General features: G+C 37.1%; 1 protein-coding gene across 1 annotated transcript in view; it reads left to right on the top strand.

Moving 5' to 3' along the window:
• LOC135086463 (tyrosine-protein kinase Abl) overlaps positions 1-16403 on the top strand; it is a 129425-nt gene that overhangs the window by 48706 nt on the left and 64316 nt on the right. Inside the window, exon 2 of the mRNA XM_063981188.1 lies at positions 4738-4837. Within this exon, the coding sequence (XP_063837258.1) occupies positions 4738-4837 (100 nt within the window). The remainder of the gene's footprint in view (positions 1-4737; positions 4838-16403) is intronic.

The raw sequence follows: 16403 nt of genomic DNA on the forward strand, positions 1-16403 counted from the left end.
AGGGTTATGATTTTACCAATCTCGTGTGTAGTAGCGCCGAAACTATCCAACCGATTCTAATGAATAAGGTGTCAATCCATTCGTTATTACGACCAGGTAACTTTTTTTAAAAGTAAATTTACACTTATCCAAGCTGAAGCAGTCGAACGGAGTGAATTTTTCCATAATAAATAATAATAATAAATATTTATTTTCCAATAAGAGATACATATTCTTGACTAAATAACAATGTAAGCTATGCACTAGATACTAATCTATTTCAATATTTGCCAGTTATAATCGGGTTACAGTTCTTTTTTGTTAACATTAACCTATCAAATTGATCTTTCAAGTGACACAGACATCTAGGTTAGGTTAATGGGTACTTTTATCCGGGAACTGGTAACTGGAACACCGTTCCCTAAGGAAAAGCGATATCTATCTATTAAACGCGCAAAAAGAAGTACGGCTTAATTTGGTATCAAATTAAATTGATTTTGTATTAGATTCTGAAGTTAGCTTTGATTTACACAAATCAACAATTGGTTTAGACTAAACAAACAATTAGTAACCGGTAGAGATGGGTTATACTAGGTAAATTTGATACTAGGTGCACCTATTCCAAGTATTTATTAATACTCTATCCAAATACCTGTTCCACCTAGTACGTAGTAATTTAGCATACGTGACGCGACTAGTGCGGACTAATCCAAGTAATATGACTTTAAAATACAATTTTCTTTGAAAAGATACAACCGTAGTATGAATAATGCAATTTGAAATTGAATAATAATATAATTCCTCCCTTCATACTTCAACAGGCTTTGGACTGTCAACGTAAAAGTTGGCGTATTTAAAAGATATCAATTTCATAAAAATATTTACATACTTTTTTCTTATTTACATGAATATGGTTTGACTACGTTTGTGTGCGTTTGCTTCGTCGCGCTCAAATTTGTTTGGTCAGACAGAGACGGAGTGAATCTCTACGTTTGCACATAAGCTTAGCGAGAAATACTAGGTGCGCGTAATACACGACTACGGATTACGCAATAATAACCTCTATTACTTTCAGGGTAGGGTCGGAAATCGTGTAATTTATAAAATACTAGGTGGATCAAGTATTTTAAAAAATGGAATAGGTGCCGCCTAGTACTTTAAAATACCTAGTGTGTGGATCTGTTCTAGTAAATACGTCTCATCTCTAGTAACCGGACACTTTCTGCGTCCTAATCTTGTCTTTTAGGTCTTCTTCAAGGGCAGACGTTTATGGAACTCGCAACCTTTGAAGACCTATAAGATATTAATACTTGAACACTGTCGTGAGACACAATGGAAGTAAATTGAAATGCCAGACGATATCCTCGGTAGTTTTAAAGACACATCCTTGCGTTACAAAGTGCCGGAAAACATATTTGCTATACTTATGTAACAACAAATTGCTTGATTAGAAAATATCAATCGATCAGAAATCGAGCGAAAGATCTCGTGAATACGTCATCGGTCCATCAAACTGGTTGGCAGTCTGCCCGCCAGGCCATACCGGCACTGCTTTCGTCCATCCGCTCGAAACTTTGATACTAATTAAATAAAATTAACATAATTAATTCATAATGTTCACGATGCAGTGTAGGAAAGAGCTAGTTTTACCGGCGACTTTTTAATAGGTCCTGTCGGCGGCCGCTTCCCATTTATTACTGTAGCTTTCTCGATAACGTATAGCATATGCCCGCGGCGCCGCTCGCTTAGCTATGATAAAAAATACTCGGAACCTGTATATTTTAAAACTAGCTTTCCGCCCGCGGCTTCGCCCGCGTGGAATTTTTCCGTTTTTTATATTTTATAACCTATGACACTCAGCAATAATGTGGCTTTCTATTGGTGAAAGAATTTTTAAAATCTGTTCAGTAGTTCCCGAGATTACCCCTTACAATTTAACAAATATACAAACACACAAACTTTACCTCTTTATAATTTTAGTATCGATTACATTTGAGTATAGATTCGATTTTATTTAACTTTTTAATTAGTTATTTTGGTTGTAGACTCAGATTAGTAGTGTTAGTGATATCTGTTTAAGTTCCGACACACGAAACATTTTTAGAGTGCATTTAGAGTGATGCCCGACAGTTGCAATTAATTTTTTTGTAAGTCTAAAAAATTTTCAAACCAAAGAAAGTTTCGACTTTATTTCGACTTTGAATCCTAAACACATTTACAACCAAACAAGAGAAAGGTCGTGTGTTCTTGTCTCTATCTATGCAATCGATTTCTTTTATAAATAAAACCTTTTCTCGTTATATTTAGCATTAAAATATGCAAAATGTCTAATAACTATGAATAACAGATTAATGGATTATTATTAAAAACATTCAATAGATGGTAAAAGATTCTTATAGTTAGTTGATAGTTTTATACATTTTGTTTTGTTATAAGTTCACTGTAAATGGACATATAGCAACAGCTTTAGTCAGTCGAGCAAAGCGACTATGATATTCTTTGTATCAATTAAATGTTACCTACATTGTAATAACATTTCATTAATACAAATTGTAGTGTACTTACTTTTTATCTGATCTGATGGCATACAATTAACTAACTATAACGCCCGTATTCACAAACATTACTATGAGGCCTCACAGTGCGCGTGGACGCACAGGGTCACACACGAACCAATCACAGAGCTCTATTCAACGCTGTACGTTCGATTTGCTGCTTCACTTAAGCAAGCATCGTTTGTGAATACACCTGAACAACACCTGAAATATTATTAATATCGGTAAGTTATTCTATACAGGGTTATTTTTGTATCAGTATCCACATTTTCAGGATCGACTCAGAATCAGTAACTTAATTGATTTACGTAGAAAACAAAACTTTTTTCTCCATATTTATTTATTTTCATCCGCTGCGCGCGGTTTCCAAATTGACTCACGTGGAAAATTTGCTTCGTTCATGGAAAAATACGTACTTACTTAGTTTAATAAATTGATTGTATTTTTGTTGCAAAATAGCATCTATTGCATCTGCATAAGATGTCACGGATATAGATAAAACACTTCATAAACGATCATCATCATCATCTCAGCCATAGGACGTCCACTGCTGAACATAGGCCTCCCCCAATGCTTTCCATGTTGCCCGGTTAGTAGCGGCTGCGTCCAGCGCCTTCCTGCTGCTACTTTTAAGATGTCGTCGGTCCACCTTGTAGGTGGACGTCCAACGCTTCGTTTTCCGGTACGCGGCCTCCATTCCAGAACCTTGCTGCCCCATCGGCCATTAGTTCTGCGCACTATGTGCCCTGCCCATTGCCACTTCAGCTTGCTAATCCGTCGGACTATATCAATTGTCAGCGACTTTAGTTCGTTTACGGATCTCCTCATTTCTGATTCGATCTCGTAAAGGAACGACATATACGATAATCTAAAAATAAAGCACTGTAGTTCTCGGCTACTGACGCGCGTCCGGCGCTCCATCAAAGTCCTGACACTCGGCCACTTCACAGCGATGAGCGGCGTATAATGAGCAGTCGCCATCGAGGTGGACGCAGTCGCAACTCGCTTCCAAGTGGACAATTCGTTTGTTCTGAAATTGGGATGTCAGCGTCACAACACTCGATCACCGGTCGCCGGTCGCAGACATATTCACTTGAAAAGTACACTCATCACATCAGAATTTAAATTTTTATTACAAAATAGCACCTTTTATAGCTCAACTAGCCTAACTGTGCCCGTGACTTCCTTTGCGTGAAAATAGTTTGAATAATATATCCCGTTTTTGCAACATATTTCTTTACTGCTCCGCCCCTATTGGCTGTAGGGTGATGCACGCCTTTAGTAGACAAACAATGATGCATCCATTTGTTAGAAATATTATTTTCTTCTGTGTGCTTACCATGAGTTTACGTTAGGTGTGCTCGCTAGCGACTGCGTAAAAAATTGACATTAAATATATGACATATTGTACAGCGCCCCTAGCGGCTACTTACATAATGTATTCGTTCGTGATGCGAACCTCACAAAATTAATCTTTAGTATCGACAACCAAACCTTAGATCTCGTATCTACAAGTACCTATCAACTTACTACACGAAGTTAAATCTCACAACTCACCTTGAAACTGCGCCTTTGCATAGAACCAAGTTGAAACCTTTTAAACACTTTAAAACTTTAAATTCTGACGATTCCTTCGTTTGAAGTGTGAAGCTTAAGAAATGCAACAAGAAATAAAATTCATATTTGTTTGCTCGAACAAAAGTTCATAAAACTCTGTTCATTCTATTGAAATTGTAAACGTTGTAAGAATCGTTCAAAACTCCAATGAGGTCGCCTATAATACGAATATTACATTAAATATGCTATTACTAATAACGACACTATTCCCACCTCTCATTCCCATATCTGCAACTCCTGTGTAGCCAGGATCAGCTTGACCGCCAATAAAAACCCAACCAGTGAAGGTCAAATTGTCCGGGGGAAAGTTAAACTGTAAACGAAATTGTTTCTGGAAAATCGTCTGCGGTGTTTCCGGACGGATACGACCTGCAAGCTTTCAAGAGGAGAGCGTATCTTTATCTTAAAGGCCGGCAACGCACCTGTAACGCCCCTGGGTCTGCGGGTGTCTATGGGCGACGGTAATCACTTACCATCAGGTGATCCGTCTGCGTTCTCGTTTGCCTCCTATCACATAAAAAAAAAAAAAAAAATGTTCAGTTATTTTTTTTTGTTATTTACTAATGTGTTATTTTTTTGTCAACAGAGGCGCTGCTGCAGAGCCGGCCGCTCCCTCACATCCCGGACCTCCCGGACGGCGAGGCGGCGGCGCCGGGGACTCCACAGTCACTCGACACTGCTACAAGGTAAGCTTTACTGTTCCACCATCTGTCTTATATTCTACCACCACTCACTCAGTTACCACCACTGTAACCTGTGTAGACCGTAAGTCTATAGCTAAACATAATTAACTTTTTAAAAAAATAAAACCGACTTCAAATGCGTAAGCACAAAAAAAAACTAAAAATTAAAAATATTGCGTATAAAAAAGTTCATCCCCAATTTTCCACCCTTGGGGGTGAAATATTTTCTTCAAATTCGCATGAAACCACCCTTTTGATAATACCTATTCAACAAAAAAATAATCGTTCAAATTGGTTTATAATCGGCGGAGATATTGCGTATAAAAAAGTTCATCCCCAATTTTCCACCCTTGGGGGTTGTTTTTTTTATTATTAAATTTAAATGGGACCACCCTTGAGGTATTACCTATACGCCGAAAAAAGATTTGTTCAAATCGGTTCATAATTGGCGGAGTTATCGCGTAACAAACATAGAAAAAAAAAAAAAACATACGGGTCGAATTGAGAACCTCCTCCTTTTTTTGAAGTCGGTTGAAAATATACACCTACATTGCCATGATCTAAAGTGTAAAGGACAAAATTGTAAGTGGAATGAGATGATGCATGTGATCAACACCAATTCATTACTAACACTATTTCAATTGACAATCAGCTATAGTTCTTACAACTCACGAAGGCGAGTGAGCTTTACTTGGACATGCACGTAACGATAGTGTAATGTATATCAAAACTTTTCAAAAACTAACAGTACTTACTAGCGAGCCACCATACATGTAAAGCTCACTCGCCTTCGTGAATTGCAACAACTATAATATATACTAGCTTTTACCCGCGGCTTCGCCCGCTGGTTACATTTTAGCATTATTTTCGTTGTCATGAAGCGAAAAAAGAAATGTTGTCCGGGAGGTACGCAATCAGCGCACTTCCTGTAAGTTACGAAATGTGAACGATATTATTTCCTTTTCCCTTTTCGTGGAAGCTGAAACCCAATTAATGTATAAAGAAAACAGTAATGTCGCCGTAGGCAAACTTATTAATCCATACCAATAGGTCCTTGCATGCACTTCAAAACTAAAACCATCTGTATTCTGAAAACGATATTAAAATCAAACAAAATCCGAGCCAATCGGTAAACAATATCTGAAATTCCATCAAAAACGTGCTACAACAGGTAACTATTTCAATAAAGGATCGGCGCTTTTGCTTTATATTCCATCGAATTCCATTATCGGCGTTCGCAAAAAATACGCTTAATTCGGACAAACAAAATTCCGCGGAAATAATCAGCTGGACTTCATGCAGTACGTACGGGAAATGTTTCAGCAAATCCGATGTCGAATGATGCTATTCATACTTAAATTATAGAATAAACCTTATCAAGAAATTCTTCAATAATTGTAGTTTATTTATACTGTATCTGATGATGGAAAGGTAAAAAAGCATTAACTGAAGAAGCACTCTGAAATACGACAGTGACGGGCAAACAATTTGACAAGCGACAAGGCGAAAATAACAAGTTAGAAAAGAAAGTGTTTCTCAGAAAATGTGTTTGACTTAAAACCTTAGAGGCAGAGTATAACATCGAATATAACATCACTAGTCTAGGTTTGATACGTGTTTTCGGCGATTGGACAGCTCTCGGCCGCTTTAAGGCTGTATAAATTCTATTTCGTCGAACGGGTGATACGAGCTTGCCTGAATATTTAGCGCTTGGCCGTCGAAACAAAACGCTCGAGTCACCGAATCCTATCGACTCGGGTGGACTCGATACTTTTCGGATTAGAATGTTGTGCAAAATATGAATGCTGTACACTATTTTGACGAACGCGATTGTGTATCGATTTATTTATTTTCACCTCACTACGGGGTGATCCTTGGCTGGCTGGGACGAAGGATTCGTCACTCCGGCCGTGCGTGCACTAGCGACGCGCCGCCCTACGGCGCTCGACTTTAGTAGTGCTCTCGCCTTCTGCGATAGCTTTGCGTTCACGCGCTTTCTTAACGAACTTCAGGCACTTAGAAAATTTTCTTAGTACATTCACTTAGTTCAAAGATAGTTTCAGTCTCTTTTTTCCAAAATGGGCAACACCAGCAGTGGTGGCAGAAGACGCCCAAAACAATCTCTCTCTTCCTGTTTTCGGTAAGTTGATTTGATTAATAATATTTGATTTTGTTGATTTCATAATGAAAGACAGACGTAATTTAGTTTTTTATATATTTCAGATAAATAATCGTGTAGTTCTTTTGCAAAGTTAACTGATCTAATTTGGTAATTAAAGTTGTTTTGACCTACTTTTAAAGAAATGCTGTATTCCATACAAATATTTTAACCTTTTAACTCTTTTCCAGGAGCTTTTATCTAAAATTTATTTAAATTATTTCTCAATATTCCCGACTTCTTAAATTATTGCCCGCTTGCGGCATTTGTGGTCACATCACCACAACGGCTTTATCAAGATCCTAGGGACTTTCACAATAGTTTATGAAGTGTATTTAGTATTTTACATACCAATTCACATTGAAAAAGTGCACCATGTGATTGGTGTATCAAATGAGAGTGAAACATGTATGATATAAAGCTTTTTTTAACTAGCCTTCATTTTATAACTTGAAATGTGCTTGGCGCATAGCACACGATCGGTATATTTTTAAAGGAAGGCATGAAAAACTGAACAAGGAAAGAGGTAACATAGAGAAGTACCCTTTCAATTGTATTTTGTGATACAAAATTCCCTTTCCATTATGTTGTGCGTGCGCATTATTGCCACATCGTTCGTTCGTTCGTTTCAGCCAAATGACGTGCACTGCTGGACAAAGGCCTCCTCCAAGATTTTTCGCATTGCCACAACGATCTGAGAAATAGTTACTGAAGTATACGCAACACATCTTAGTTATCGAAATCAAGTACCCTAGCTAATTGAATTTAAAAATGTGTACATACTTTAAAATATATTTGTCGCCCACTCAGTACCTATTTCTTTCGCCCTTTAGTATTTACTTCTGACACACATGGAATTTAGTTGCCATCTTAGATTAACTATTTTCCACTGTTATAGCTCATTTTACGTATTTTTAGTCGTTCATATACTTAATTATCGCCAGTTAATTTTTCGCAAATATTCCGCTTGGCTTAAAATATCTCATTAAGTCTCATCCATGTTATTTATTCGCCTCGTTGATTCCCCAAATGTAAACAACATTTTCTAGCCCAGACATGATTCTAGGAAAATTTTGTGCCTATTTATAAATGGTGCTTTATTTTAACGAAAGCCAATAAAAGAAATGTTGACGATGGAAGATTTCACGGGGTCGGAAAATCCTTGATTAATACTTATTGGCTCAAGTAAATAAGTTCATATTACGTTATGATAAAGCACCATTTATGCTTTATTTTAACGAAAGCCTATAAAAGAAATATTGACGATGGAAGATTTCACGGGCTCGGAAAATCCTTGATTATAATAATACTTATTGGCTCAAGTAAATAAGTTCATATTACGCAATGGATAAACCCACCTATAATCCTCTCTCAAAAATCTCTACTTTTGTCCAGGTAAATGAAACATATTCATCAGTTAATTAAATAATCAAATTGTTTTTCAATTAGTTTGGATTTATTTAAATGAATACGACTGAAAATTATGTAAAAGGCTTTAGAATCTTTAAATTAAATTATCAATGTTGAACATCTATTTTTGGATGTCACTTTTAGTGACGGTGATTGTACAATCCATACGTCACACTACTTTACAATACATTTATAAGGACTACATAAGATGCCAGTGTTTAGTTGAATGTGCTGTCGTCTGTCTGAAATACGGTGTTTTGTTTTTAACCACTAGAACTTTTTTGAGATTATAAAAGCAACTGCAACGAAACTGCAACTTTGTGATGATTCTGATGAATGAAACTGAAACTGAAAGTTTCAAACTGGTCGCGTCATGTGTGGTCTCTCAACGGACGCTATGGCAGAAACTTAGATGCAAAATCAAAAGTAACTAGCAGTTGCAGTTTCGTTGCAGTTGCGTTTCACCGTCTGTTCTGGGCCTAAGTAGCTAGATCTCGACAATCTTAAACGGACTGAAACCCGCTCGGAGCCAATATGCGTGCGATTAGCACAAGAATTTTACTTTCGCTTTAGAATAAATGCGTTCAATTTTACAATCAATAAAAATAAATCTGCCTCATTAGACGTAACTTTTTTGCTTGCTTTTATGCTACGTTTTTGTAATTCAATTAGTTACTAATAAAAATTACTAATAAGTAGGCATGTACAGACACGCATACAGCACCTCCAACTTAACGCTGTAGTACCTCTACAGTTGTAACAGAATTGACTTTGTATCTGAATTATTAAGAATACAGCTTAATTTGCTGACTGTACCTCGTGTGTTTTCCGAGCATAACATTGTCAAATTGTATTTTATTCGACAATGTCGAATAACAATTTGAATGTAACCACGCACTCGAGCGGCGTGAATTACGGATCGTCTCATTGTCAAACGAGCCCGACAACTGATCGGCAAACTGCAAGTGTAGACTAAGAGCTAGTGAACGTTATTTTATAATCTGATTTACACGTGTTAAGTAGATAAGTAGGTAACTAAATTACTAACTTAATTTTAAGTGATTAATTGCGTGTAAACAGTACTTGCTACTTCCCTTGCACATCGCACCGCACCGTGTGGCTCCTCACTAAGGAAGCACTTTGATTAAGTTCAAAAACGTAAGATTGGCTCTTGTTGGTTTTCCTATTGAATAAATAAATAAAATAACGTGTGACTGGCGTCCACTAGCTCTTAGTCTAGCTAGTGGGCCTGATTGAAGCGCCATTAGCGGTAATGCAACGACAAAACGTCGATTATGCTGCTTCGACGCTACTGTAATTGCGACCGACGGCCACTCGCCGATGTGGTTTTGTTTATAATAGCTTCAATTAACGATAAATTAATTTAGGTAGGTAGTTCAATACACGCATCGATGGTATTGGTAATGGATAACCGTTTGTGTTTATTGGCAGGTGTTTACATCAAACTTATTATGTGTTTAATAAAATAGTTTAACAAGTTATGAAAAATTTCACTTCCACCGTCGAATCAATTAGGAAAGTTTACTTTTTGGATTCAATGATATCTAGATAAGAAATCACAGGTAAAGCCTCTCACACATTGCATGGCGTGTGCTAAATTGACTTCAATTCCTAAATCAGTTGCCGCGCCATTTCAGCGATTTTACACTGGCTGCATTCTAGTCGACGTGCAGCCCCAGTGCAGTTGGTTAAATTAAGTGCAATACTTCTAACATCATCAAAGTTCTTCGAACATTGAGTACCCGGAAGGTCAAATGCAGTGCTATTGCAGTCCTTAACATGTTTATTCGACAGCACTGGTTCTGCACGTTGACCATGCAGTTAGCTTGCAGTAGGCATGGAACATTTCATGAATAGCAGGTGAAAAATCATATGAAATGAATTTAATTAATCACACCTGCTATTTTACTTCACAAAGACTGCTATAATTTCACAGTCAACGAAATCACGAATCACATGAATTTCATTCATTCATTCGAGCGAAGTTCGTGAGCGCAGCTCTGCGAAGCGACCGAGCGAGTAAGAAGGAATGATTTGATCATGTGCGTGTTAGAAAAGGACAAGAGATGTGATGACGGACGAAACTGGTCATTTTAAATATGAACTTTAAACTCAAAGGTGTAAGGTTTAGATTTCCTTGTCATGATTCGTGTGATTTCATTAGATAGCAGGCAGATGAAATGAATGATTTTCATTAGTCGCGCGGTTTTTAATGTGCTGTGAAACTGTTTGTTTTTTGTTGTGCGACATAAATGAAACAGATATTGTTACATTTCATATTTTAGCTAATTAGCAATCCTTCATCATAATTCACATTATATAAAAGAGTTACATTAAAACACTGCTAATAAAAATCATTGCCTGTGAAATTTCGCATGTGAAATCATATGAAAAAGAATCATCATTTCATAGAATGAAAATGAATGAAAAATAGCAATCATTTCCATGCCTAGCTTGCAGTCGATGTGCAGCCGTGCCAACTGCATTCAAACTGCATCTGAACTGCAACTTGGCAATTGCAGCTGAAATGCGGCCCGTTTGTTTAGCTAGAGCTATGTGGAAGTATACAAATACAATGCTATAGGACGTGCGTACATATCCATTGCATTCCAGTCTTTATCCAAGCACACGGAATGGGGTCGATTCAACTCCGATCTTTTGTTGGCCGGCCCAGAAGAATCCACTGGAACTCAATTAACTGGAAGTTTGTTAAGCTCGCACGACCGCGAAGGCCGCGGCTCCGTTTCTTTCATTGTGGCATAATGGGCTGGAGTGTCAACTGCGCTTCCCTGCAGGCGCGGGCTCCCCTCGCCCTCTATTCAAGCCGTGGGAGTCTGCGGGGATTCTGCAATGATAAATAACTAGCATTTGAGGTCATCTAAATACATACACTTGTTACAGAATTCACTTCTTCTATCACTTACCTTAAATCAGTCATGATAAATTTATCTCAAAACAATCGCTCCAAAACTTTATAGTTATTTACGTCAGTGTACTTATAAGACTTGGACAGTACTGCGACACACCTCATCTTTCAAATGTTGCACATAAAAAATTTTACATTAGTAAGAATAATTATGTAAAAGTGGTGCGCCTTTTAAAAGAACGCTAGTAACAAGTATAACTGACGGACTGACATAGTGATTTATCAACGCACAGCCCAAATCACTGGACGGATCGGGCTGAAATTTGGCATGCAGGTAGATGTTATGATGTAGGCATCCGCCAAAAAAGGATTTTACGAAACTCCACCCCTAAGGGGGTAGAACGGGATCCACGCGTACGAAGTCGTGGGCGGCCGCTAGTTCGACCCTAATGTCGCTGAATACTTATGCTTAAACCTTATATCTCTATAAATAATTACCAGTTGAGGTTATTCGACACCAATGTCATCAAATACGCCTAAAGTTTATATCTGTCTATTCTGGGAAACAATACTGGCTATTTTTCGCCCAAAGCTCTCCAGCTCTAGGTAGTATATCGAATTTCATCAATGATATTGAGACGATTTCTATTTCTTTAGGCTTTTTCTATAATGCACTTAAAATAGACCTTACTTAAGATTAGCCTGTAAATATCGATGTTAAAATAGTAACTAAACCATTAATTATCCTTTAAAGTACTCAAACATGTAGCTCGATCTGTAAATATCGTGATTAACATGCAAATAATTCGTTCAATTGAAAACGTTTTAGTAACCTTTTGATCAACAATTAACGGTAAATCAGAGTTAATTCCACGTAATTAATGATAACTTAATAATTTCCCTCTCATTTCAATAATACGCCAGTTTTGAATGGCGAATTTATCGGGAACTAGCTTTCCGCCCGCGGCTTCGCCCGCGTGGAATTTTGTCTGTCACAGAAAAACTTTATCGCGCGCGTCCCTGTTTCAAAAACCGGGATAAAAACTATCCTATGTTCTTTCCCGGGACTCAAACTATCTCTATGCCAAATTTCATCAAAATCGGTTGCGAGGTTTAAGCGGGAAAGCGTAACAGACAGACAGACAGACAGAGTTACTTTCGCATTTATAATATTAGTTGGGATTAGTTGGGATTGGTAGAATGGTTTCATTAAAGCTCCAGGCTTGCGGATTCCGAAATACTGGCATTAATACAGGCAGATCAAAGCTGAAAAGTGGGATTAAGGATATATGAGAATTCCATCATACATTCGGAATGGCTTTATTCCGGATATTTCGTAGTGTTTCAGTTTCGTGCGAATTAAAATTACTGCGATGAAAAGTAAATATTCATTGGAACCGCTATTTATTATCAACATGAGCTTCGAAATTCCGGACTTAATTAAAGGTTAACCAGGATTGCGAACGGTTCAGCGAAAGCTTCTTTTCCGGAACCCAGTTATGTATGTTTTTGTTAACAAAATTTTCAATATTTACGGTTTGAATGTAAAAATTTAGTTAAAAAATACTCTTAAATGAAATGTGTTTTATGTTGGAATACTTTATAATGAAGCCAAATATCGGGAACAACAATGCACATGCTATGTATTAAATAGTAATTTATACTCGTATTTTGTACTCAATCTAATTGACGAAACTTAAGAATATTTTTTCTGTGTTGCATTTCTAAACCAATTATTATTCATTAACTGTGAACTTGTACCTAATTTTACGTAATTTAATCGTATTATAACTAACAAATATACAGGGTGTTAGGTAAATGGGTATATGAGCCGAGACTAGCCCATGTTAACATACTCATATAAATACTATAGTGGTGTCAGAAAGTGGATATCGTAATATTTAATAAAAAATATTTTCCCATACAAAACTAAATAAATTATTATTATTAAAATTTTTGGACAGCCCTACGATCGCGCAACTCCCTCCTAGGTCAAACGTGGTCAAACGGTATTTCATTCACAAATTTTGACGCGAGTCGGCACCGCCCACTTTTATTATTACTTTTGAACCAATTCTTCACTTACCTCTTTTTATTGACTCTGCAAGCAATCCAAGGTATTCAGGGGGTAACACTTCACTCTAATTCACAAAACGAATCGCAACACATCTATCACATCCATCCACTCACTTAATTCCCACCCCTTCCCACGCTTTCAAGTGACCGGGTAGGTTCTTGTAGTGAAATCCTATTTTCAAGAACGGGATCTCCGGGTCTCCCTTCGGTGGTATGGTGGTGTCGATTCACCCACCCGCGAAAACATTTACAAGGCATCGTGGAACGGAAGGTCTCCCGGAAATAAATCGTTCATCACACTAAAGAAGACACAAAGTCCTATTGCACCAACACCACTCAACACACATCACCATAATTTCACTGTATTACTTAGCTATTTGAATATCTAATTATCCAGAACGTCAACAACAAAACATCGCAACGAACGCAAATTATTTACTGACAAAATAATGTAAACAAATAAACATGGCCGCATGGCGCGGTGCAACTAGTGCGGGGTCATTATTTTTTCCATAAAATCGGTAATCGATATTGATATTACAAAAAATCGATTAAAATATCAAATTGTTTGAAAACCATCTGAGTAATCAATAGGAATGTCTTAAAATCAATTATCGATTAATTGATAGATCCTACCTACCTGAAATCGCTCATACTATCGATGGGTCTAAATTAGTTTAACGATACCATTGCATTGATAGAAGACATTGAAAAAAAAACAACACAGTTTTATTTGGTAAATTAAGAAAACCGTAATCTGCCATGCTTTTGGAAATGTTTTAGCTAAATTTGCGATAAACGCTGTTATTTTTCTTAGAAAATATGATATTTTATTAACGATAGTATGAGTGATTGGGTGGCCTTTCGATAGGCTATTGATAGACAATCGGCAAGACTACTGTACTGACCAATTGGATTGTAATTACGGCACCTCGACCTTCATTAGTCAATCATGAAATGAAAACTTAACCCCAACCACATGTCGTCTCCATTAATGATTGGAAATGAATTAATGGCACCTAAATTGATTATTTGTAGAAAAAAAATCCTTCAACGATTTATTATTGAACACGTGAAAAATCTTAATCGATTTTTTGCCTTCAATGTCACCTCCTTACACATCCCTACTCCTGCGCCGCGATGATCTTCCGACTCTTTCTTGCAAGTGAAAGCCGCCGTGCGATACGTCTTGCGTCTCACTCGCACTACACGTGCCGGTTCCGTTGTTCGTCAACAAAAGACATTTCGTTGTCCTTCAAAGATTAAACAGTGCGTTGGACACATTTCTTTAATGCCTAAGGTTTTTTTTCAATGGTGTCTTATTTTTAGTTAAGGTATTTTTAGTACACAATATCGTGATTTACGATGATAAAATTTAAATGATTACCTACAATGTCTCATTTTCCTTAATCAAAGTTATCAAGTTTAATGATTCGTTCGTTCATTCATTTCAGCCGAATGACGTCCACAATGAACGGTCCTGATTATTCAGTTTATTTTAATAAGTAAGTCTATGAAGTAAAATTAATTCTTGACCACTTTGTTTACTTTTACTTATCCAAAATCCAAATCGAATCAAATAAGGTAAGGGGGTATTTGACTTGTGCTAAATCTTTTTAGATGGACTGATTTTCCTGGGGGATTGCTTAAGGTTTTTGCCTCTCAGAGACAAATTTTTAGGCAGAAAATTATAATGAATTCTGTCATTTGTTTTATCTACGCTAGTTTGTCGTACTATTAATTTTCAGGGGTGTCACGACGCAATTTGGCGACAAAAACTGAATCAGCTGATTACTCAATAATGGTACCTTTCCCAGACTTTCTGACACCACTATAGTATTTATATGAGTATGTTAACATGGGCTGGTCTCGGCTCATATACCCATTTACCTAACACCCTGTAGATCACCTTCTACGCCGAGTGTGATGTTCGATGCTCTTGTAGCGTTTTACATAATTTTATAGTCTGTAATATGAAATCAACACTACACACTGCTAGTTCATGTGCAAGGATACGACCAATCCGACAGGCTCACCTTATTCCTAGGAATGCTAGCATAAGCAACATACAACAATTTCAGTGATTACTTTGATGTAACTTATAAGATAACTAATAAAAATTGTTTTAATAGCCTTCAAGACATTGAGCCTGGATGAAAAAAGTCCTCAATCGAATATGTATAGCATAGTTGAAGGAAAATCAATAGGTTTGCAAAATGGTGGCTGTCCAGTTAGATTTTACGAACGGTCAAGCTTCGTAACTGAGGGAATTACTTAGTTACCCATTAGGGTACTGCTACATGTTTGAGTACTTGGCTATTAAGCCAGATTGAACCCTTTAAATGTTAGAAAATAAATAAATAATGACTTCTTTTGATCTTTAATCTGCTTAACCAATATTTATTATCTATGAATAATATATGAGCGTGAAATCCTGCTCCGAGTAGAGATATCTGATAAGCAACAGTAACCAGTAATCTTTATTTTTTAGATGGTATTATAATAAGTCTATTGGAAACTATTAATAAATATTACGCGACTGTTAGTTGCATCAGTCCATTGAGACAAACGAAGATTGACAATATTTTGAATTTGTGTCTGTCTTGTTGGTTGTCCTAATTAAATAAATAAATATTTATCAACAGGACACAATCCCCGGCGCCATGTCTCCTAATCCCTTGACATTGGCGCGACTAAAGTCACTCTAATACGCACTTTTGGAGCCATCACGAGAAGTTTCCATTAATTAAACAATTTGAATGAAGCGTCACCTTCAAACAAAGTACTTTTGTTTTGTACAGTCAGCGTCAAAAAGTTCGCGACACCAAAGTTAAGCCAATAAGGACTATATTTCACCGGGACACCATGGCGGCGCAACCAGTCGCCGGCTACCAACAAAATGTATACAGCTCTGTAGGGAGTTACTCACCTGGTGTCCGTTTGGTTGCGCAAAGCTGCATACATTTTGTTGGTAGCGGCGACTGGTTGCGCCGCCATAGTGTCCCGGTGAAATATAGCCCTTAGTCTGCAACACATCT

Source organism: Ostrinia nubilalis, chromosome Z (assembly GCF_963855985.1).
Source record: "Ostrinia nubilalis chromosome Z, ilOstNubi1.1, whole genome shotgun sequence".
NCBI lineage: Eukaryota > Metazoa > Arthropoda > Insecta > Lepidoptera > Crambidae > Ostrinia > Ostrinia nubilalis.